This window comes from Sturnira hondurensis, unplaced genomic scaffold, assembly GCF_014824575.4.
Source record: "Sturnira hondurensis isolate 20B ecotype Veracruz unplaced genomic scaffold, ASM1482457v3 Scaffold0004136, whole genome shotgun sequence".
Taxonomy (NCBI): Eukaryota; Metazoa; Chordata; class Mammalia; order Chiroptera; family Phyllostomidae; genus Sturnira; species Sturnira hondurensis.
In genome coordinates, this window is record NW_028076767.1 from 32068390 (window position 1) to 32089968 (window position 21579).

General features: G+C 46.1%; 1 protein-coding gene across 5 annotated transcripts in view; it reads left to right on the forward strand.

Annotated features, from left to right (window-relative positions):
- The window catches only part of EBF4 (EBF transcription factor 4), a 56817-nt gene that overhangs the window by 6968 nt on the left and 28270 nt on the right, over positions 1-21579 (forward strand). For all 5 annotated transcript variants that reach the window (XR_005066153.1, XM_037044313.1, XM_037044315.1 and 2 more), the window contains 5 exons: positions 4061-4217; positions 4435-4498; positions 4672-4727; positions 6309-6382; positions 7438-7506. Coding sequence is in view for 4 of the 5 variants with exons in the window: in XM_037044313.1 (XP_036900208.1) it covers positions 4061-4217; positions 4435-4498; positions 4672-4727; positions 6309-6382; positions 7438-7506 (420 nt within the window). In the remaining variant the exon portion in view is untranslated. The remainder of the gene's footprint in view (positions 1-4060; positions 4218-4434; positions 4499-4671; positions 4728-6308; positions 6383-7437; positions 7507-21579) is intronic.

Consider the following 21579-nt stretch of genomic DNA (forward strand, 5'->3'; position numbering starts at 1 on the left):
TTATGTGAGTCTCTGTCTCTGGTTCATATGAACACTAGGATGTCTTTGAAGCAAGACCTTTTCTATCTCACTTCAATCTTCTCCCAGGTCCGGCCAGCGAGGGGGGGCGGTGCGAACAGAGTGAAGTGGAAGCATTGCGGACCAGGAGCAGCCCTGGGTGTGCCCAGCAGGCGGCTGGCCCCATTCTGCTGTCTTCTCCTGGTCTGCAGGGCTGGGGTTATTGCCTTGTGCTGTTGTTGTTCAGGACAGCGACCCTCTCTCCGAGCTGTGCACTAGCCACCTCTATCTCGTTGCTTTGTGTGGCTGGACGGAAGCCCAGGAGGATGACTGTGCCTGGAACCCACTAAACAAGGTGGAGAAGAGAGGATGATGCTGGGCTGTCTCAGGCAAAGTGGAACTGAGCCCAACCCCGTCGTGGGGTAGGGCACTGTTCTCCCCAGCAGGCAGCACCAGTGCCCCCAGGCCAGGGTACCTGACCTCTCCCCAAGAATCCCCTCTGGTGGCAAGGGTGGGCCCTGTGAAGGGAGCTTGGCTGGGGGCTTAGGCCAGACTTCCCAGATCTGTCTCAGGAGCCAGCAGGCAGCTAGGACCCAGGACTGACTGCTATTTGCCAGGAGAGATGGATGGGAGAGGAGGCTCAGGCCAGCATCACTGATTTACTCTTGGCCTGGGGAGTACAAAGGTGCCTGTGTAGGAAGAGTGTGTTGAGTGGTGTAGGAGATTGTGTTACTCACTGCTCAGCATCCACTCTCCTCTTTCAAGACCTTTTTTCCCTCTGCGTCCTCGCTCCCTGCTGTCTGAAAGCTTTCCCGTACCTTTCCTGGGCGAGACGACAGCAGAAAGAGCAGAGGGGGTCGGGGACGGCTCCACGAGCCCGCCCCCTTCTGGCCCTCTCTACCAGCTGGTCCTGGAACCTGTCCCTGGGAGCTTTTCTCCCCTTAGGTGGTCCTGGGGACAGGAGGGAGGAGTCAATGTTGCTGTCTCATTAGCATATTCATTACCAGTAATCAGGGCCCTGCTGTGATCAAAGCCCTCTTTGGGCTTCCCTGACTCTTGGTAAATGGGAAGTTGGAGAGTCAAGGGCTGGACTTGAAAGGACTGTAGCCTGAGGGAGAAGGGGGGAGGGGCAGGAGGGAGAAGGAAGGACAAAGGGAGAAGGGTGTCCCTAGGGAAAGGAATGAGTGTAGAAAAAACGTTTGCCTGGGAATAGTTTTCCTTAGCCCCCTTCCTCTTCATCTGGATAGAAATGAACAAGACTCATCACTTCTTTTTTTTTTATAGATTTTTTAGTTTCTTTTAAGATTTTATTTATTTATTTTTAGAGAGATGGGAAGGGACGGAAAACGAGAGGGAGAGAGACATTAATGTGTGGTTGCCTCTTGTACATGCCCCCACCGGGGACCTGGCCTGCAACCCTAAACTGGGAATCGAACCAGCGACCCTTTGGTCTGCAGACCAGCATTCAGTCCACTGAGCCACAGCAGCCAGGGCTGGCCCCATCACTTCTGTCCCTGAAACCATTTCATGTGGACCACTGAGACTCTGAAGCAGGCTTTCAAGAGGAGGAACAATTTTCTTTTGGTTATTTATGTGTTTACTGTAACCTGTGAGTGAAACTATAACAAGCCTCTCAAGCCCATGACATCCCAGGTATCATGGCTTCACCTGAAGCTGAGTGAGTTGATTTTAAATTAGATGAAGAATCTTTTTTTAAAAAAGATTTTGTCTATTTATTTTCAGAGAGAGGGGAAGGGAAAGAGAAAGAGAGGGAGAGAAACATCAGCCGGTTGCCTCTCGTACGCCCCCTCCTGGGGACCTGGCCCCCACCCCAGGCACATGCCCTGACTGGGAATCGAACCAGCGACCTTTCAGTTCACAGGCTGGTGCTCAAACCACTGAGCCACACCATCCAGGGCAAAAAAAAAACACTTAAGTATCGATGGATACGGCAGCCATTGTCATGGTGGCACGTCCACGTGGGACTCTGTCTAAATGTCCCTCGAGGCAGTCCCACCATCTGCATCCGTGCAGCAGCCTCTTTTCCACCACACTCACCACCCACCTCCAACTCCCACCCACCATCCTGCCACCTGCAGCACCTTCTAAGCCCTGCCTGGCTTCAGAATTTTCTGGTGGCCTTGAGTTGTGTTTCCTGCACCACATCCCTCAGTAAAGATGCTCCACAGTCAGGTAAGTGTGGTGTGTGAGTTGTCTACTGCCACCTAGAAAGCTGTGCCCAAACTGAGCAGCAGAAGACAACAAACATTGATTTCCCCCAGTTTCAGAGAGTCGGACATCGGGGAGCAGCATAGGTGAGTGGTGCTGGCTCAGGGCTTCTTATGAGGCTGCGGTCAGGGTTGGAAGTCAGGGCTGCAGTCATCTGAAGGCTTGACTGGGGCTGGTGGGTCTCTTCCCAAATATCACTCAAGTTAGTGCCGCCTGTGGACCAGAGGCCTCGGTTCATCTCCAGTGGACCTTCCATGGGGCTGCTGGAATGTCCTCACAACATGGCAGCCAGCTTCCCCCCGAGTGACTGACCCGAGAGAGAGAGCAAGGCAGAAGCCACAGTGTCTTTCAGGAACTAACACTGGAAATCATATGCTATCACTTGTGCTGTATTCTGTCAGCCACACAGACTCGTCCTGATACAGTGTGTGAGGTGACCAACTTCACGGTGTGAATCCCAGGAGATGGAGGATCCTGGGGGTACCAGCCTGAGCCAGGCCGAGTGGGGTTCATTCCTGGAGGGTATCCCAGGCTCCCCGCCTCCCTCCACCATACACAAGGAATACTATGAAGCCATGTTTTCCGGGGTTATGGCCATAGCACCAATTTGTAGAGTAAGGATCTGAAGCTATGAGACATCTAAGGAATATACTGTGGAAGACCTTGACCCTGTCAAGAAAGTCGGAACTCTGTTTTTTTGTGACCCTGCATAGTCTAACACCTTCAGTACAGACTTTCCTCTCATTGCTTCACTTTTTGACATCTATAATCCTGTGACACTAACCCTTATCCCTACTGCCGTTTCTTAGGCTGTTTATTCTGCTCTTTTGTCTGGTGTACCTGTTGAACTCCTATTCATCCCTCAAAGGCCAGGCAAAAAGCCACCATCTGCATGAAGTGTTTTCCCTCATCTTTCACAGAAAGAATTCATTTCTTCTTCCTTTGCTTCCGTAGCTTTTGATATAGTAACTTCTTTTGGAGGGCACCTACCCCTTTGGTGTTAAAACTGTCTGTCTCCCCTCCCCATCCAGGTTTTTAACTCCATCCCCACTTGGTGCCACGTGTTCAATGTGTGGTGCATCATGGGAGTTCAGGAAGTATTTGGTGAAAAGGGTCTCAGTCCTTCTCCTCCTCCAGCTCTTGCCCTGGCCATGCTTTTGGGAATAGTTTCTGACGAATGAGGAGAAAGCCCTTGGCAAGGCCAGACCGAAAGAGCCTGCTGCCCAAGGGAGCCAGGGGCTGTCTTTCCGAAAGCACGGAGGCAGGCCCTCCACACCTGGAGAGTGTGTCCCCTGCCTTCTCCAAAGGCCAGGATCCAGGCCTGGTGGGCTAATGGCCCCCAGCCCGTTTGATGTCTCTGAGAGTCTGCTGGATGTCATCATCTCCCAGACAGTGCTGCAGGCTCGGGTACACAGCCATGGACCGGGTTACAGAGGGGTATTTGCCCCAGAACCTCCGAACTGCCCCTCGATGCCCTAAGGGCAGGCGCAGATGACTCTGCTCAGTACACTGGGCTGTCCAGTTGCCCATGCACTTGGTTTTGGAGATCAGCCTTTCAGTGGGACTCAGGGAAAATCCTGGGAGAGAGCCTGGCAGGGGCACCTCCATGCCACTCCCTGTTCCCAAGGCAGCCTGCTGGGGTGACCTCGGGGCAGAGAGGCCTCTGGAACCGAGATGACCCTGTCACATGTGGGATGGGCCCACCTAAGTTATTCCTTGCCCCAATTCTTGCCATGTCAGGGCCAGACCCTGGCCAGCCAGGCTACCTGGTCAGACAGAGGGATCTTTCTCCGAGAGCACTTCCGGCAGTCTCCCAGCTCCTTTCCTCCCACAGTGGCGTGGGCCTGGCACGAGCACACTTTGAGAAGCAGCCTCCCTCCAACCTCAGGAAATCCAACTTCTTCCACTTCGTGCTGGCCATGTATGACCGGCAGGGGCAGCCCGTGGAGGTGGAGCGCACGGCCTTCATCAACTTCGTGGAAAAGGACCTAGTGAGAGGCTCGTGGGCTCGGCTGGGACAGAGCATGGGATAGTGGGGGCAGGAGGGCTTCAGGGACACCCCTCTCACGAGGCAGATGAGTAGATAGATGGCGGAGGAGAGGAGAAGAGGGGATAAATGGATGGAAGGGAGGGGGAAAGGGTGGGTTTAGAGAGGAGGGCTGGGGGAGGGGGACCCCTGGGAGCATCCTCCCCATCTTGGCCCTGTAGGAACCTGGGGCAGAAAAGACGAACAACGGGATCCATTACCGCCTCCGGCTGGTGTATAACAATGGTGAGTGAAGCCCACGGCACACTGGGTACCAGAGCCCCATGCCACACGTGATACCTGCTGTCAGGGCTGAGGCGGCCCCTGCCTCCTGGTGGGGAGAGCGTGGAGCGTGCTCCAGTCATCAGCGGCCACAGACGTTCCCCATGCAGCAATCCCTCTCGCCTTTCCACCTTTAGGACTTCGGACGGAGCAGGACCTCTACGTGCGCCTCATTGACTCTATGTCCAAGCAGGTGAGCCAGTCTGGGTGCTCTGGCCTTCTCAGACCCGACTGCCGAGGTGTGAGTGAGCATCCCTGCCCTTGCCTCCCCGAGCTGCCCCCCGCACCGGTCCTGCTCCCTCAGTGCTTACCCAGCCTGTGCAGCCCTTGCCCTCTGGTCTAGAAAAAGGCAATATTTGTACAAAGACCTCATCCTGGGTCATGTTCCCTAGGAGCCCAGCTTAGACACAGGGATTCAAGTGCACAAGATTTGTTGGGGAAGCAGACAGGGGGTGTGTAGCAGAAGGGAGTGGGGGAAGCCGGACAGGGCGGGGGATGCTCAGCAAGGAGCGGGGCTCAGCTGGAGCCCAACCTCAGCCTGATGGACAGGAAGCTGTAGAGAAGAAGTCACACCAGAGTCCACCTTGAGTTAAAGAGGCCAGGATTCAGTACTCTGTATGAGTCAGTCATTGGCTGGGGAGCACTCCCCAGGGGAATATGCAAACTTCCAGACACTTTCAGGTGAGGCGGTGCCTATCTGCTGCGAGCCATTCTCAGGAGAAAGCACTTAGTAGCCAACACCAGCTGCAACTGGGGGTGGGTGTACCAGTTCAGGGAAGGGGCTGAGGTAGGGTCCCAGAGCTTTTGCAGACCCTCAGCCCCCTGCTATTGGTAAAGGTCACAGGAAGGAGGCTCAGGGGCCCACGTCCCCAGGAGCTGGGGAGGACTGACACCTGAATGAGCCCTGACGGGCTGCTCTTGCTGTGACAGGACTCGGAATTTTGGAGAGAAATTGTGTGTACTGGCAAAGAGGGAGCGGAGCTCAGATGGGTCCATCAGTGACCCTGAATGCGAGGTGGACACTTGGGCTTTCCCCACACAGGCAGGGTCTTCCAGCAGTTTCCACCCAGTCCCAGGGCAGAGAAAGACATGGTTTCTCTCTAGAAACCGTGTGGTCTGTGGTCGCAGTGGTAAGGGAGGCAGGCCAGGCAAGCAGTGGCAAAGTGAGACTGCAGGGGATGGTGTGGAAGAAGCTGGGGAGCTGGGAGAGAGAAGGACCCAGGAGTCCTGCTCACTGAAGGATGGCCGCGAGGCTCAGGGGTTATGAAGTGGGAAGCTAGATTTGCCATTTAGGAAGCTACTCCTTGTTTCAGGGCAGAGGGTGGAAGCTGGGGGTGGGGGGCGGTGCAGTGAGGAGGTTGATCCAATAATCCAAGGGAGAGACTGGTTAACCAGCTGGAGTAGCCTAGAGGACAAGGTTTGTGAGCAGAAGCAGAGGCTTATTAGGGCCATGGGAAGAGTCGGGATAGAAGTGTCTACTCTCATCCCAGCCTGACCTTGGTCCTTGGTCTGGGGTCCGCCCTGATTCCAAGCAGAGCTGGACCTGGAATGAGCTGCCTGTGGACAAACACAATCAATAGACTTCATGCCACTGTTGCTCACCCTAGTGGTGATCGGGGAGGAGCCAGGCCCCCAGCTCCTGCTTGGCACTCCTAGGCGCCCCCAGAGTGACTTGGAAAGTATGATCTTCCCAGGGGGCGGGGCCATTCCCCTCTTTCCCCTGCACTTAGAAGAGGAGCCTACATTTGAGCCTGTGCTCTTCCTCCCTCCCCAGGCCATCATCTATGAGGGTCAGGACAAGAACCCTGAAATGTGCCGAGTGCTGCTCACCCATGAGATCATGTGCAGGTGAGGAGGGCTGGGTCACTCGCACCTTGACCCTCACCAAATGTTGCCAAGGACCCCTGCCTAGCCCTGCCCCTACGGCCGCCACCCCCCACCCCTGCCGCTCCCTGGGGAAGTCTGGTGGGAGGAGGCGGTGAGGGAAGAGGGAGGCCCCTGGGTGCAGTGCTGGCTGAGGAGAGGGTCCTTGAGGCCCCATTAGCCTGGCCTGTTTATGTGGTTTCTCCAAGTGTTTTTGTAAGAGAGGCCTCCTGCCCCTGCTGGGAAGCTTAACTAATGAAGCTCTGGGGAAGGCTTTCCGCAGACGTGGGGGCAGGGCCTGGGCCTCCTGGATTCACTCCAGAGCAGGAAGGAGGGAGGAAACTTTGCTGCCTCCTCTGTAACCCTCTGGGCACTTCCCTTGTCTAGGGGCTGAGTGTGGAACACAGCTCTCGGCTCCCCTGTCAATGTGACCACAGGGCTTGGCATTTCTGGGCAAGGTCTCCCCAGGAGATGCCAGTCAGACAACATCCTAGGAGGCAGTTCCTCATGCAGGGAAAAGAGAGCCCAGTGTTCCAGAATCTGGTTGGGATGGTGGCTACCCCTGGGAAGAGCAGTGACAAGGAGAGGGCATGAGGGGGCTTCTGGGCCACTGGGCACACGTGTGGTATTTCTTGTCTGGATGCTCATTACACGGTCGGTTCACTTGGTGATAATTCATGAGCTGCACCCTTACAATCTGAGCTTGTCTCTAAGTGGATAAAAAGCATACACACAGAGAGAGTGAGTAGCCCCTAGGTGGCCCTCAGCCTGCCCTTTCCTGGATCCTCCCGGAGCAGCATGCCTTGGGGACAAGGGTTCCCGGCCAACCTCATCCCCAGGGCTGGGCTCTCCGGGTCCCTGTGACAGGACCCTCACTGCCTTTCTCCCCCAGGCCCCTCCTGCCCAAGGATGCCATACCCGGAGACTGGACATCAGCATCCTCACCCCACAGACCATACACACGCACACATGTACACGCATACTGCAATCTTTGTCCCCCTCACTGCTTTTCTCCTTCCCTCCCTCCTCATCTCCATCAGCCGGTGCTGTGACCGGAAGAGCTGTGGTAACCGGAATGAGACGCCCTCAGACCCCGTCATTATTGACAGGTATGGGCTGGGGGAGGGGGCCTGGGTGCTGCAAGGCCTGGGCAGGCTGGGCTCAGTCACAGAGCACAGTGGTGGCTCCAGGGAGGGAGGGAGCTGCCCGCCCCCACTTCCACCCCCATGTTGGTGGCTCTCAGCAGATGAAAACTGTCAGACACTGGGGAACCACCAGCCATGCCCCCTCCCCGCCCCGCCCCAATTGAAGCCTTGGCAAACGTTCTGGGGCTGGGCTTAGGAGCTGTGTTCCCTGACAAGCCTGGAGAGGACAGGGGATGGGGGGTGAGGTAGGCAGTGAACTTGCCCCAGAGAGAAAAGCTGGGACAACGGAGTGGGCCAGGCAGGGAAAGCTGGGTTCCAGTCCAGGTGCCGCCTCTGTACTGTTTGACTCGGTGTCCGTTCCCTTCATTGGAAAACGGGAGAAATACTTCACAGGTCGAGGGGATGGAGATAAACATTTACTCTCCCACCATGACACTTAAAAACAACTTTATTTTTAATAGGAAATACATATATAAGGTACAAAATTCAAAAGGTCTGAGAACCAATAATGAAAAGTAAGTCTGCCCTCACTGCTGTGTATAGCATAATGCGCAAACTCCTTTGTACTTTACCTTTTTTTGGAAAAAAAGTGTAGTATATATATGTGAATACACACACATGCATACAGGGTGCAGTGCACTAAACACAAAGTTTGCGCTTGTGTTATTTATTAATTATTGTATTATTTTCCATACAAACAACTATAAACCTACTTTTGCCACACTTTTTATATCCTAGAGGCCATTTCATATTGGAACATAAACCCCGCTTTGCTCTTCTTCTAATGAAGAAAACATTCAAATTTAAAAGGGTTTATAGCAAATCTCTTACCTCTGCCTGACCCGCCATCCATCTGCCCTCCGAAGTTAGCAGTCCTCCCTGAAATAGTCTGTGCATATACAAGAAGGTGCATATATACGTTGTTTTTGCACCTTTCCCTTTATTTATCTAAAAAGGTGGCATTTACATGTATTTTCAGCACCTTTCTGAAAGGTGGGTACACACGTAGTATATATATCTGGGAGCTTCTATCCGGACACGAGAAGTCTCCTTATTCTTTTTTGCCGCTGTAAACATTCCGTTGTGTGGATAAACTGTAACTTCTTTAAATGGTCTCTGTTGCTGAACAGTTTAGCTGTTTTCGTTCTTTTTCAGGGATAAGATGTACTGCAGTGAATGAATGACCTTGAGCGTGTGCCATTTTGCACAAGCGTGAATTTTATGAATGAGACTGCAATACCCGAAGTGCAATTGCTGAGTCACAGATGTGTGCATTTATCATTTGGATAGTCGTTGCCAGTTCACCAACAATTTTCAGAATGCCTGTTCCCCAAACTCTGGCCCGTGATATATGCTGTTTATTCATTCAACAAACAATTTTTTAATATCTCTATGCCAGGGTTTCTTCCATATGCTGTGGATGAAGCAGTGATTAAAACAGACAAAAAACTTTGTCTTTAAGGGCTTATGATCTAGTAGGGGAGATGGACGTAAACCCAGTGGATAAGATGTATAGCATCGTAGGTGGTGATAACAGCTAAGGAGGAAAAAAAGCCATCAGGAGAGGTTCAGAGAATGCCCAGGAAGCGGAATTGCAATTTTTAGATTATGTAAGGAAGGCCTCAACTCTAAAGATGACATTTGAGCCGAGAGGCAGTGAGCTGTGTATGAATCTGGGGGGACATCTTCTTGGCAGGAGTGTCCCTGGTGTGTTTAAGGAACAGCAAGATGCCCCAGGTGACTGGAGGAGGTGATGTCAGAGAGTTAGTGATGGGGCAGAGAGAAGGCAAGATCACGCAAGGCCTGGTAGGCTGCCTGTGCGCTGTGCTTGTAGGCCGTTGTAAGCACTTAGGCTTTTATTCTGAATGACGTGGAAGGCATCGGGGGATTTTGAGAAGAATGATATGACTTGATTTCTATTTCAGCAAGATTACTCTAGCTTTGAAGGTGACCCTTAGCAGGCAAGGGCAGAAGCAGGGAGATGAGTTAGGAGCCATCACAGGGGAGAGATGATAGAGAGCAAGACCAGGGATGTTATAACAAGAAGTGGTAAGAAGTGGTTGGATGTGGGAGAGATTCCACAGGCAGAGCTGGTCAGATCTGTTATGGAAGGAGAGACAAAGTGACAGAGAAAAGTCAAAGATGTCTCCCAGGGTTTCTGATGTGTGCAACTTAGAAAGAACTTCTATTTACCGAGAAGGGGGAGGCTTGCAGAGAGCAGGTTTGGGAGGAGGAGGACCAGGAGTTTGGATTTGGACACGTTATGTTTAAGATGGGAATGGTGAAAAGCGCCTAACAAACGGGGGTGGCTCTCCCGGGGAGGTCCTGGATGCAGATAGAAATTTGAGTGAATGAAATCATCTGAGTACTGATAGAGAACAGAACAAGTTCAAGACCCTAGTCCTGGGGTGCCCGGTGTGTGGAGGTCATAGAGACATGGAACCAGCAAAGAAGAATGAGAAGGGGCAGCCAGTGAAGTCAGAGAGAAATCAGGGGAGTGGTGTGTCCTAGGTGAGAAAATATTCGGAAAAGGAAGGAGGGGTCAACAGCATGCTTGCCCCTGTGGCTATGATAAGAAACCTAGCCCTGGCTGGTGTAGCTCAGTGGATTGAGTGCGGGCCTGCGAACCAGACGATCACGGTTCGATTCCTAGTCGGGGCACATGCCTGGGTTGCAGGCCAGTTCCCCACAGGGGCCAATTCCCAGCAGGGGATGCACGGGAGGCAACCATACATTGATGTTTCTCTTCCTCCTTCCCTTCCCCTCTAAAAATAAATAAATACAATGTTTTAAAAAAAAAAGAAACCTAAGAACTGACCATTGGATTTAGCAATGTGGGGAACATTGGTGCCCTCAACAGGCGCTATTTCAGTAGAATGGAGAAGCAGAAATATGATACAGGAAGGATTAAGAAAAAATGGGAGAAGGGAGATTAGAGACAAGGACTGGAGGAATTCTTTTGAGTTTTGCTCTACAGGGATCATAGAAATGGGGTGGTGGCTCAGATACTCTGTAAGGCAAAAAAAAAAGGGAAAAAAGCCCTGGCTGCTGTGGCTCAGTGGATTGAGCACCTGGTCTGTGAACCGAAAAGTCACTGGTTTGATTCCCAGGCAGGGCACGTGCCTGGGGTCCCCAGTTGGGTGCATGTGAGAGGCAAGTGATCAATGCATCTCTCACACATTGATGTTTCTCTCCCTCTCTTTCTTCCTCCTTCCCCTTTCTCTAAAAGTAAATAAATGAAATCTATAAATATATATAGCTTGTTCATATGCTGATAAGACAAATGCAGTAGGAAAGGGGAAAATAATGCAATAAATAGAAGGGAGAATTGCTACCGCCATGATTTTTAGTTGGCAAAGGGCATACGACCCCGTGCACAAAACTAGTTTTCGCTGGAAGCACAGTTATCCCCAGAAACAGCAGTGAAGACAGAAAACCTAGGCACAGAAACGGGGAAATGAGTATATCCAGTGCGGGAGCCTGCAGACCTTCCCTTCCGATTGCTTTGTGTTCTCAGTGACGCAGGAAGCAAGGTCAACAGTCGAGGGTGAGGATGGAATGGGAGACGTCAGGGCGTGAAATAGTTGTCCAGGGAAGTGATGGACTGTGGAAATGTGTGATTGCCAAGCAGCACTAAGGACCCACCTGAGGTTTGTGGTCATAATTGAAAGTGAGAACTTTTTCCAGCCATGCAAAACTGCGTAAGTGCAGGTACAGAGCAGGCGAGCGGTGGCGTATAACCGGTTAGGGCTTTGCCAGGTGAGTACAATGAAAGATGAGAGGGCAAGAGAATGAAAGTGTATGCAAGGGGTATTTGCAAAAGTGGAACAAGGGTTTCCATCTGAGTAAGGAGGGGTGTGGGGGAGTGGAGAGAGGGCAAGATGAATGGAACATGGGTTCTGAAGGGGCCAATTATTGGAGTTGAGGTACTAGAGGGGGTTGGAGGGTGGGCTGCCTGTAGGTGGCAGTATTTGGGGATTGCGTTTATTGTTGATGCATGACCTAGGGAGGCTGGAGACAAGGCCATCGCAGGAGAGATGCAGGAATGGAGAGGAGAATGTGTTGGAAGAATTACACATTTATATTGATATGAGATCACCAAGACTGATGACAGGACTAATGTTCAAGAGCATGGATAGAGAGATCCTGGAGTAAAATCTTCAAGAAATGAAGGCAAGTGATTTCAGGGCTGAGAAGGGACTGCAACGAGGGGCGGTTACCATTTTTTTTTTTCGTCTTTCTCCAGGGCGTGAGTCTACTGTGATATTTCAGTGGATTCCATTTCTCCTACTTTGAGGTTGAGCACACTTTCATGTATTTAAAGTATATTTCTATTTCCTTTTCTGTGAACTGGCAGTTCATATCCTTTATTTTTGTGTGAAGAATTAGCTTCTGTTACTGATTTATGAAAGTATATGTTAAGCAAATTGGCCCTTTGTCACAAATGGCACATATTTTTTTTTCCTCTGGTTGATTGTTGTCTTTTAACTTTTTTATGGTGAAATTTACCTAATTCCTCCATCTTTTAAGTCCTTTGGGTTTTGATTATATTTGGAAAGGCCTTTTATCATGCTGCAGTAATTTCAAAAAATCTATCCTGTGATTTCTCCTAGTACTTTTATGGTTTCATTGTTAACATTGAAATATTTGATCCATTTGGGAAAAGTAAGTTATTATGTCCCAGATGATACATAGAAAAGAAAAATATAACAAAATAAGAATTAGGAAGCATAGTAATGAATATGCACTTGCGAACCTACCGACAAACTTAAACCCAGAACGTGGAAGCTACCATTGGCACTGCCAGTATCTCCCTCCCTTTCTTGTACTGCTGCCTGCCGGCTCCTAAAGGTAATGAGTGGACGTTTGTGTTTATCATGACCTTGCACTTAAAAAAATAAGTTGTCACAGATTGTGTAATATTAACCAGCATGTTGTTAGTTGTGCTTGGGTTTAACTGTAAAACTAATGTTATTTTTATATACAGTAGTCTTCTAAAAATGTTATTTTGAGATTATATTTCTAAGATTTTTTCTGTTGCCATATTTAGCTGTAGTTTGTTGTGTTTCATTTTTTGTAGTGTGTTGGGGTTTTTTATATATGTTTTATTGATTATGCCATTACAATTGTCCCATTTTTTCTCCCCTTTATCCCCCTCTGCCTTGTACCCTGCTTCCCTCTAGCAATTCCCCACCACCCTAGTTCATGTCCATGGGTCGTACATATAAGTTCTTTGGTTTCCCCATTTTCTATACTATTCTTAACCCACCCCTGTCTATTTTGTACCTACCAATTAATGCTTATTAATCCCTGTGACTTTCCCCCTATTCACTCCCCTCAGCCTCCACAATAATAACCCTCCATGTGATCTCCATTTCTGTGATTCTGTTTCTGTTCTAGTCGTTTGCTTAGTTTGTTTTTGTTTATGGGGTTTTTTTAGGTTCAGTTGTTGATAGTTGTCATTTTGTTGTCATTTTACTGTTCATAGTTTTGATCTACTTTTTCTTAAGTTAAGTCCCTTTAACATTTCATATAATAAGGGCTTGGTAATGATGAACTCCTTTAACTTGACCTTATCTGAGAAGCACTTTATCTGCCCTTCCATTCTAAATGAAACCTTTGCTGGGTAGAGCAATCTTGGATGTAGGTCTTTGGATTTCATGACTTGGAATACTTCTTTCCAGCCCCTTCTTTCCTGTAAGGTTTCTTTTGAGAAATCAGCTGATAGTCTTATGGGAACTCCTCTGTAGGTAACTGTCTCCTTTACTCCTGCTGCTTCTAAGATTCTCTCCTTCATTTTAATCTTGGGTAATGGAATTATGATGTGCCTTGGTGTGTGCTTCCTTGGGTCCAACTTCTTTGGGACTCTCTGAGCTTCCTGGACTTCCTGGAAGTCTATTTCCTTGGCCAGATTGGAGAAGTTGTCCTTCATTATTTTTTCCAAAGAAGTTTTCAATTTCTTGCTCTTCCTCTTCTCCTTCTGGCACCCCTGTGATTTGACTATTGGAACATTTAAAGTTATCCCAGAGGTTCCTAACCCTATCCACATTGTTTTGAATTCTTGTTTCTTCATTCTATTCTGGTCAAATGAGGATTTCTTCCTTCTGTTCCAAATTGTTTATTTGAGCCCTGATTCCCTTCCCTTCACTGTTGGTTCCCTGTATATTTTTGCATAGCCTTCACTTCTTCCTCTATTTTGCCACTATACTCAATTATTTCTATGAGCATCCTGATTACCAGTGTTTTGAGCTGTGCATCTGATAGGTTGGCTATCTCCTTATCACTTAGTTCTTTTTCTGGAGTTTTGATCTGTTCTTTCATTCAGGCCATATTTCTTTGTTTCAGTGCACCTGTTGCACTGCAAGGCAGGGAGCCTTAGGTATTTGCTAGGGTGGGGCAACCCACTTTGCTGCATTATAGTGCTGAATATGAGGGAGGGGTCAGAGAGAAAACCATGGTGCTTGCTCACTTGTTTGGCTCTCACCCCGCTTACAGTCACTTCCCCTGCTACCACAAGCAAATTGTGCATTTCTGGTGCCGATTCCCAGGTGGGTGGATTTGCATATGTTCTAGGACCCCATGGGCCCTTCAGTGGACTCTCCTATGAGACTGGGGGTTTCTCCTGCTTCTGTAACCCCCACAGATTTTTACAGCTAGAGGTTCTGAGGTTTTATTTCTCCCCATGCTGGAATCCTAGGTTGCATGATCTGTCTCACTTCCCAGTTGTTCCTCCCGGTGTATCCGCACTCAAATGTGGGAGCATCCCATCCACTGCCTCACTCATGAGGTCGGTCAGCCACCATCTTGCTGAGCATCCTCTCCAGCCTGGCTGCCCATCTTTGCCCCTCCTACCAGTCTGGATGAATGTTTCTTCTTTAACTCCTTGGTTGTAGGACTTCCATACAGTTTGATTTTCTGGCAGTTCTTGTTGTTTTTGTTTTTAGATTGGTTGTTGTCCTTCTTTTGCTTCTTGTATTTCATTTTTACTGTGAGAAGCAAAGCTGCTCTGCACATTCTTATTTGTCTTTCCTAATTAAGTAGGTACAAGGGTTTGTTTAGGATTTAAACCTGGCACTGGAATGCAATGTCTTTTATTGGTTTTCCTTGCCTGACTGTACTAGCTAGACCTTATAGTGCAATGATGAATGATAGTGATAAGCATGGACATCTGTCTTATTCCTGGTTTTAGGTGGAAAATACTTAGTTGGTCACCATGATGTATGTATGTGTAGGTAGGTAGGTAGCTAGCTATATGTTTTTCATAGATGCCTTTTATCAGGTTAAGTTCCCTACTATTTTTGGTTACTGAGAAGTTTTATCAGGAATAGATGTTAGATTTTTCAAATGCTTTTTCTGCATATTTTAAGATGACTTTTTGACATTTCAGTTGAATATGATAAATTACATCAATAGGTTTCTCAGTGTTAAACCAACCCAACATTTCCCAGATAAACCTCACTTGGTCATTGTGGATTATCTTTTTAATATACTGTTGGATTTGATTTACTTTTGAGTATTTTTTATTTTTTAAGGCACAGATTATTTATTTATTTATTTTTAGAGAGCAGAAAAGGAGGGAGAAAGAGAGGGAGAGAAACATCAGTGTGTGGTTGCCTCTCACGCACCCCCTACTGGGTATCTGGCTCGCATCCCAGGTATGTGCTCTGACTGGGAATCAAACCGGCAACCCTTTGGTTCACAGACAGTCATCCAATCTACTGAGCCACACCAGCCAGGGCTACTTTTTTTACCCTTGTGTTACTTAGTTTCCAAAATTTGGGCGAGTCTCCTAAACTCTTGACATTATTCAATTTCTAACTTAGTTCTTTTATTGTCAGAGAGCGTATACTTTGTACATCTTGAATTCTTTTGAATTTATTGAGACTTGTTTTATGGCCCCAAATATGGCCCACCTGGTAAATGTTTTATGTGCTCTTGAGAAGAATGCGTATTGCACTGTTATTGGGTAAAGTGCTCTTTAAGTATCAAACAGGTCAAATTAGTTGACAGTGTTGTCTGAGTCTGGTGTATCTGGCTGATTTTCTGCCTGTTTATTCTGTTATTAAGAGAAGGGTATTCAAGTCATCAATAACTGTTGTGTATTTGTCTAATTCTCCTTGATGTCCTATCTATTATGCTTTTATCATTTGAAACAGTGTTATTAGGTGCATAAATGTTTAGGATTATTATGTCCTCTTGTTTAACTGACCTCTTTGTCATGAATCCATGAAATCTACTTTGATAATAATGTAACCCCTCCGTCTTTCTTTTGACTAGTATTAGCATGATAAATCTTTCTCCATCCTTTTACTTTTAACCTATTTATGCCTTTATATTAAACGTTCATTTCTTGTAGGCAGCATATAGTTTGGTCTCTTTAAAAAAATCCAACCTGATAATCTCCACCTTTTAATTGGAATATTTAGTTCATTTACATTTAATGTGGTTACTAATATGGTTATGTTTGAGTTTATCATCTGGATTTGCTCTCCATTCTCCTGTGTCTTTTTTGTTCTTTTTTTCCATTCTTTTATATTTGGAGATTTTTATTATTCTATTTTATCTCCTTTATTATCTTATTAGCAAAACTTTATTTTGTTACTCTAGTGATTAATTTAGGACTTATAGCACACATCTTTAACTTATCGTAATCTCTCATACCACTTCATGTATAGTATGCTATTGTGTCATAAATTTTATTTTTATATATGTTCTAAAATCCCAAATACATTGTTCTTATTTTTGTTTAAACAGCTAATAGGACTCCTATTACCTATATATTAAGCTGGTTAAGATCGTCCTGTAGCTCACTGATAATTCTTTCCTTCTTTTATTTATTTATTTTTATCTTTTCTCTGTGTTTCATTTTTGGATAGTTTCCACTGCTGTGCCTTCACTTTTTTTCTTATCTTTTTTCCTGCAATATCTCATCTGCTGTTAATCCAATCCAATATATCTTTTATCTCAGACACTGTAGTTTTTATTTGTACAAACTCAATTTGTATCATTTTATATTTTCCTTGTCTCTACTTAACATTTTTTAAAGGTTTTATTTATTTATTTTTAGAGAGAAGAAGAAAGGGAGAAAGAGAGGCAGAGAAACATCAATGTGTGGTTGCCTCTCGAGCACCCCCTACTGGGAACCTAGCCTGCAACCCAGGCAAGTGCCCTGACTGGGAATTGAACCAGCAACCCTTTGGTTCACAGGCTGGTGCTTGATCCACTGAGTCACACCAGCCAGGGCAGTACTTACGTTTTTGAACGTACCAAATACAAGTATAATAATTCTTCTAATGCCCTTTTTTGCTAATTCTAACATCTGTGTCTATTCTGTGTCAGTTTCAATTAGATTATTCTCTTCACTACAGGCCATACTGTTTTTGTATTTTAGCATGCATAGTAATCTGTGATTGGATCCCAGGCATTGTGAAATTTATCCATTTTGGATAGTGGATAGTTTCGTACTCCTAAAATCTCCTTGAGCTCTGTTCTGGGATGCGGTTAAATTACTTGGAAACACTTTGATTTTCTTGAGTGTTGCTTATATGACTTATTAGATGGGCCCACAGCAGTGATCTATCTGGGACTAATTATTCCTCACAGCTAACATAAGACTTTCTTGAGTGCTCTACCCTGTGGATTATTCATTTTCTTCCATCTAACTGGTAGAAACCGGCACTGTTCCTATTCCTATGTGAGCACCACAACTGCTCTTTTTATTCCTTCAGGGTGATTTCCCCCCGGCCTTATGTAGTTTCTGCGCATGCGTGCACTGGTCAGTACTACACTAAATACTCAAAGGGGACCCCTCGTAAATGTCTGGGGTTCTGTTTCCATGCACCTTTTTCCTCTGTGAGACTCTGTTCTATGAAGTCTCACTAGCTTGGTCCTCAAGCTCCTTGTTCTCGTTTCATCTTGTCAGCTCTGGAAGTCTGCGGGCTCTGCCTCAGTTCCCCCTACCGGTGCTGTGACCTAGCAAAACTCAAAGCAACATGCTGGGATGTTTATGAGGTTCACCTTGTTTGCTTACCCTCACTCAGGGCCCACTGTCCTTTGTTGTCTGGTATTCGTTGTCTTGAAGAATGTTGTAGTGTGTATTTTGTCTGGTTTATTTTGTTTTCAGGCCATAGGTAAACGTGGTCTCTGTTACTCCGTGTTGGCTTAAGCAGAAGCAAAAGTATGTTTCTTAATTTCCAAACAGGTGGTATTTTTCTAGTTACCTAGTTACCTTGTGCCACTAACTTCTAACCTAACTGTCTAATTGAGTCTACTGTTTTCTCTTTTTTTTTTAGTATTTTATTTATTTTTAGAGAGAGGGGAGGGGAGAGAGAAAGAGAGGGAGAAACATCAGTGTGCAGTTGTCTCTCATGCACCCCCCCATGGGGAACCTGGCCTGCAACCGGGCATGTGCCCTGACCAGGAATCGAACTGGTGACCCTCTGGTCCCCAGACTGGCGCTCAATCCACTGAGCCACACCAGCCGGAGGGTGTACTGTTTTCTGTATGTCCACTAAATTAGGACTGTTAGTTGTGTTGTTCAGCTCTGTGTGTATGTATAGCCTGCTTGACCTATTAAAAATGAAGAGATGAATTTTGAGCTTATCCTTGTGGGCTCCATCAATTTCTGATACATATATATTACAGACTTTATTAAGTGTGGAAAAGTTTGAAATCTTGTTGTTTCCTTCTGAGTTGATCCTTTTATCAGCATTTATCGATCCTTTATTTCTAATATTTTTACTTTAAGGTCTATTTTATAGATATCATTTAGAGGCTTTCTCAACTTACTTTTGGTTATAGTTGCCTCATTTCTTCTTATATCTTATTATTTTCAAACATTATGTGTCCTTTTGCTTCAGGTATTTGTCTTTAAAGAGGAATACTGAATTTCTGTGTTAAAAAAATCTAGTCTTTTTCTTACCTGTCTAGTTTAATCAATTTACTTCATTGAGATTATTAATTTATTTCAACTGTTTTCTATCAGCATTGTGCTATTTGCTTCAGTTCTTCCGTGTCTCTTTGTTTTCTTTTCGTGCTACTTAAAATCATTTGACTATTTTGTTTGATGTAGTGTATGTGTTTATTTTATTTTTCCCTTTCCGGGCTCGGTAATTTATTCATTTCATTGGTATTCTTTTAATTATTACCCTTAAAATTTACTATATATTCTTAACAAAGTCACAGTTTCTTTCCTGACTAATATTAGATTCTTTTTTTAAATATATTTAATTTATTTATTTAGAGAGAGGAGAAGGGAAGGAGAAAGAGGGGAGAGAAACATCAATATGTGGTTGCCTTTCATGTGTCCCCTGCTGGGGACTTGACCTGAACCCAGGCATGTGCCCTGACTGGGAACCGAACCAGCGACCTTTTGCTTCACAGGCATGTGAAGTGAATCCACTGCTCAATCCACTGAGCTACACCAGCCAGGGCTAATATTAGAATCTTTGACAGTGGTGTGCCCGAGCTGGTTCATACTGACTCACAAGAACTAATTACTGGCAACTCTTCTCAACTTGATATTCAGAGACATCACATTGGTAGCTTAAAATCAGCCTTGGGGGAACGAATAACCATGGGAATGGACAAACAGTATAAATCAGGGTTTTCCACGCTTTGGAAATTGTTAGACGTTTCCCAGCATACCATTGATCTTAGGCCATCCTGTTACCCCATAAATTTTATTTATTTTTTGAAATTATATTTTATTGATTATGTTATTATAGTTGTCCCAACTATTCCTCTTTTACCTCCCTCTACCCAGCACCCCCCATTCCCCTGGGCAGTCTCCACACCATTGTTCATGTCCATAGGTCACGAATATAAGTTCTTTGGCTGTTCCCTTTCCTATACTGTACTTGACACACCCCATGGCTATTCTGTAACTACCTATTTGTACTTCTTGGTCCCCTAACCTCTTTATCCATTTCCCCACATCCCCCTCTCATCTGGCTACAATCAAAATGCTCTCCATATCCGTGATTTTGTCTCTGTTCCTCTTGTTTGCTTAGTTTTGTTTTTTAGATTCAATAGTTGATAGAAATGTGTTTATTGCCAACTTAATTGTTCATAGTTTTTATTTCTTTTTCTTAAATAACACCCTTTAATATTTCATATAACAATGGTTTGGGGATGTTGAGCTCCTTTAGTTTTTTTCTTGTCTGGGAAGCTCTTTATTTGCCTTTTGATTCTATTTTTTTAAGTTTATTGATTATGCTATTATAAATGTCCCATTTTTTTTTCTTCCCTTTATCCCCCTCCGCCCTGTACCCCGCTTCCCTCCAGCAATGCTCACCACCTTAGTTCATGTCCATGGGTCGTACATATAAGTTCTTTGGTTTCCCCATTTTCTATACTATTCTTAACCTCCCCCCGTCTATTTTGTACCTACCAATTAATGTTTCTTAATCCCTGTACCTTTTCCCCTGTTCTTCCCCAACCTCCTCCCTGCTGATAACCCTCCATGTGATCTCCATTTCTGTGATTCTGTTCCTGTTCTAGTTGTTTGCTTAGTTTGTTTTTGTTTTAGTTTCAGTTGTTGATAGTTGTGAGTTTGTTGTCATTTTACTGTTCATAGTTTTGATCTTCTTTTTCTTAGATAAGTCCCTTTAACATTTCATATAATAAGGGCTGGGTAGTGATGAACTCCTTTAACTTGACCTTATCTGGGAAGCACTTTATCTGCCCTTCCATTCTAAATGATAGCTTTGCTGGATAGAGTAATGTTGGATGTAGGCCCTTTCATGACTTGGAATACTTCTTTCCAGCCCCTTCTTTCCTGTAAGGTTTCTTTTGAGAAATCAGCTGAGGGTCTTTTGGGAACTCTTCTGTAGGTAACTGTCTCCTTTTCTCTCGCTGCTTTTAAGATTCTGTCCTTATTTTTAATCTTGGGTAATGGAATTATGATGTGTCTTGGTGTGTGCTTCCTTGGGACTCTCTGAGCTTCCTGAACTTCCTGGAAGTCTATTTCCTTTGCCAGACTGGGGAAGTTCTCCTTCATTATTTTTTGAAATAAGTTTTCAATTTCTTGGTCTTCCTCTCCTCCTTCTGGCACCCCTGTGATTCGAATGTTGGAATTTTTAAACTTGTCCCAGAGGTTCCTAAGCCTCTCCTCATCTTTTTGAATTCTTGTTTCTTCATTGTGTTCTGATTGAATGTTTAGTTCTTCCTTCTGCTCCAAATTGTTGATTTGAGTCTTGGTTTCCTTTCCATCACTTTTGATTCCCTGTACATTTTACCTTATTTCACTTTGCATAGCCTTTACTTCTTCCTCTATTTTGCGATCATACTCAACCATTTCTGTGAGCATCTTTACTACCAGTGTTTTGAACTCTGCATCTAATAGGTTGGCTCTCTCTTCGTTGATTAGTTCTATTTTGGGAGTTTTGCTCTGTTCTTTCATTTGGGCCATATATTTTTTTGTCTCAGTGTCTCTGTTATGTAGTTAGGGGTGGAGCCTTAGGTATTTGCCAGGGTGGGGCGACCCACATCCCTGCATTGTGGTGCTGTATGGCGGGAGGAGTCAGAGAGGAAATAATGCCACTTGCTCAGTTCTGGGCTGGCTCAGTTCAGCCACTTCCTCTGCTACCCACAAGCAAGTTGGGCCCTTCTGGTGCTGCTTCCCGGGTGGGTGGGTTTGTATGTTCTGGAATCCAGTGAGTCTCTCCAACAAACTCTCCTATGAAACTGGGAGTTTCTCCCGCCATCTCAACTCCCACAGGTTTTTACAGTCAGAGGTTTTGAAGCTTTATGTCCTCCACTGGAACCCTGGGTTGCACAGTCTATGTTGCTCCCCAGTTGCTCCTCCCAGTTTATCTGCATGCAAATGTGGGACTTCCCCATCCACCAGCCGCCGCCTTGCCATGAGTCCTATCCCCCACCCCCAGCTGCCCATCTCCACCCCTCCTACTGGTTTGGATGAATGTTTCTTTAACTCCTTGGTAATCATATATCCATACATTTGATTTTGTGGCAGTTTTGGTTATTTTTTTGTTTTTAAATTTGTTGTCCTTCTTTTGGTTCTGTGAGAGGGCAAAG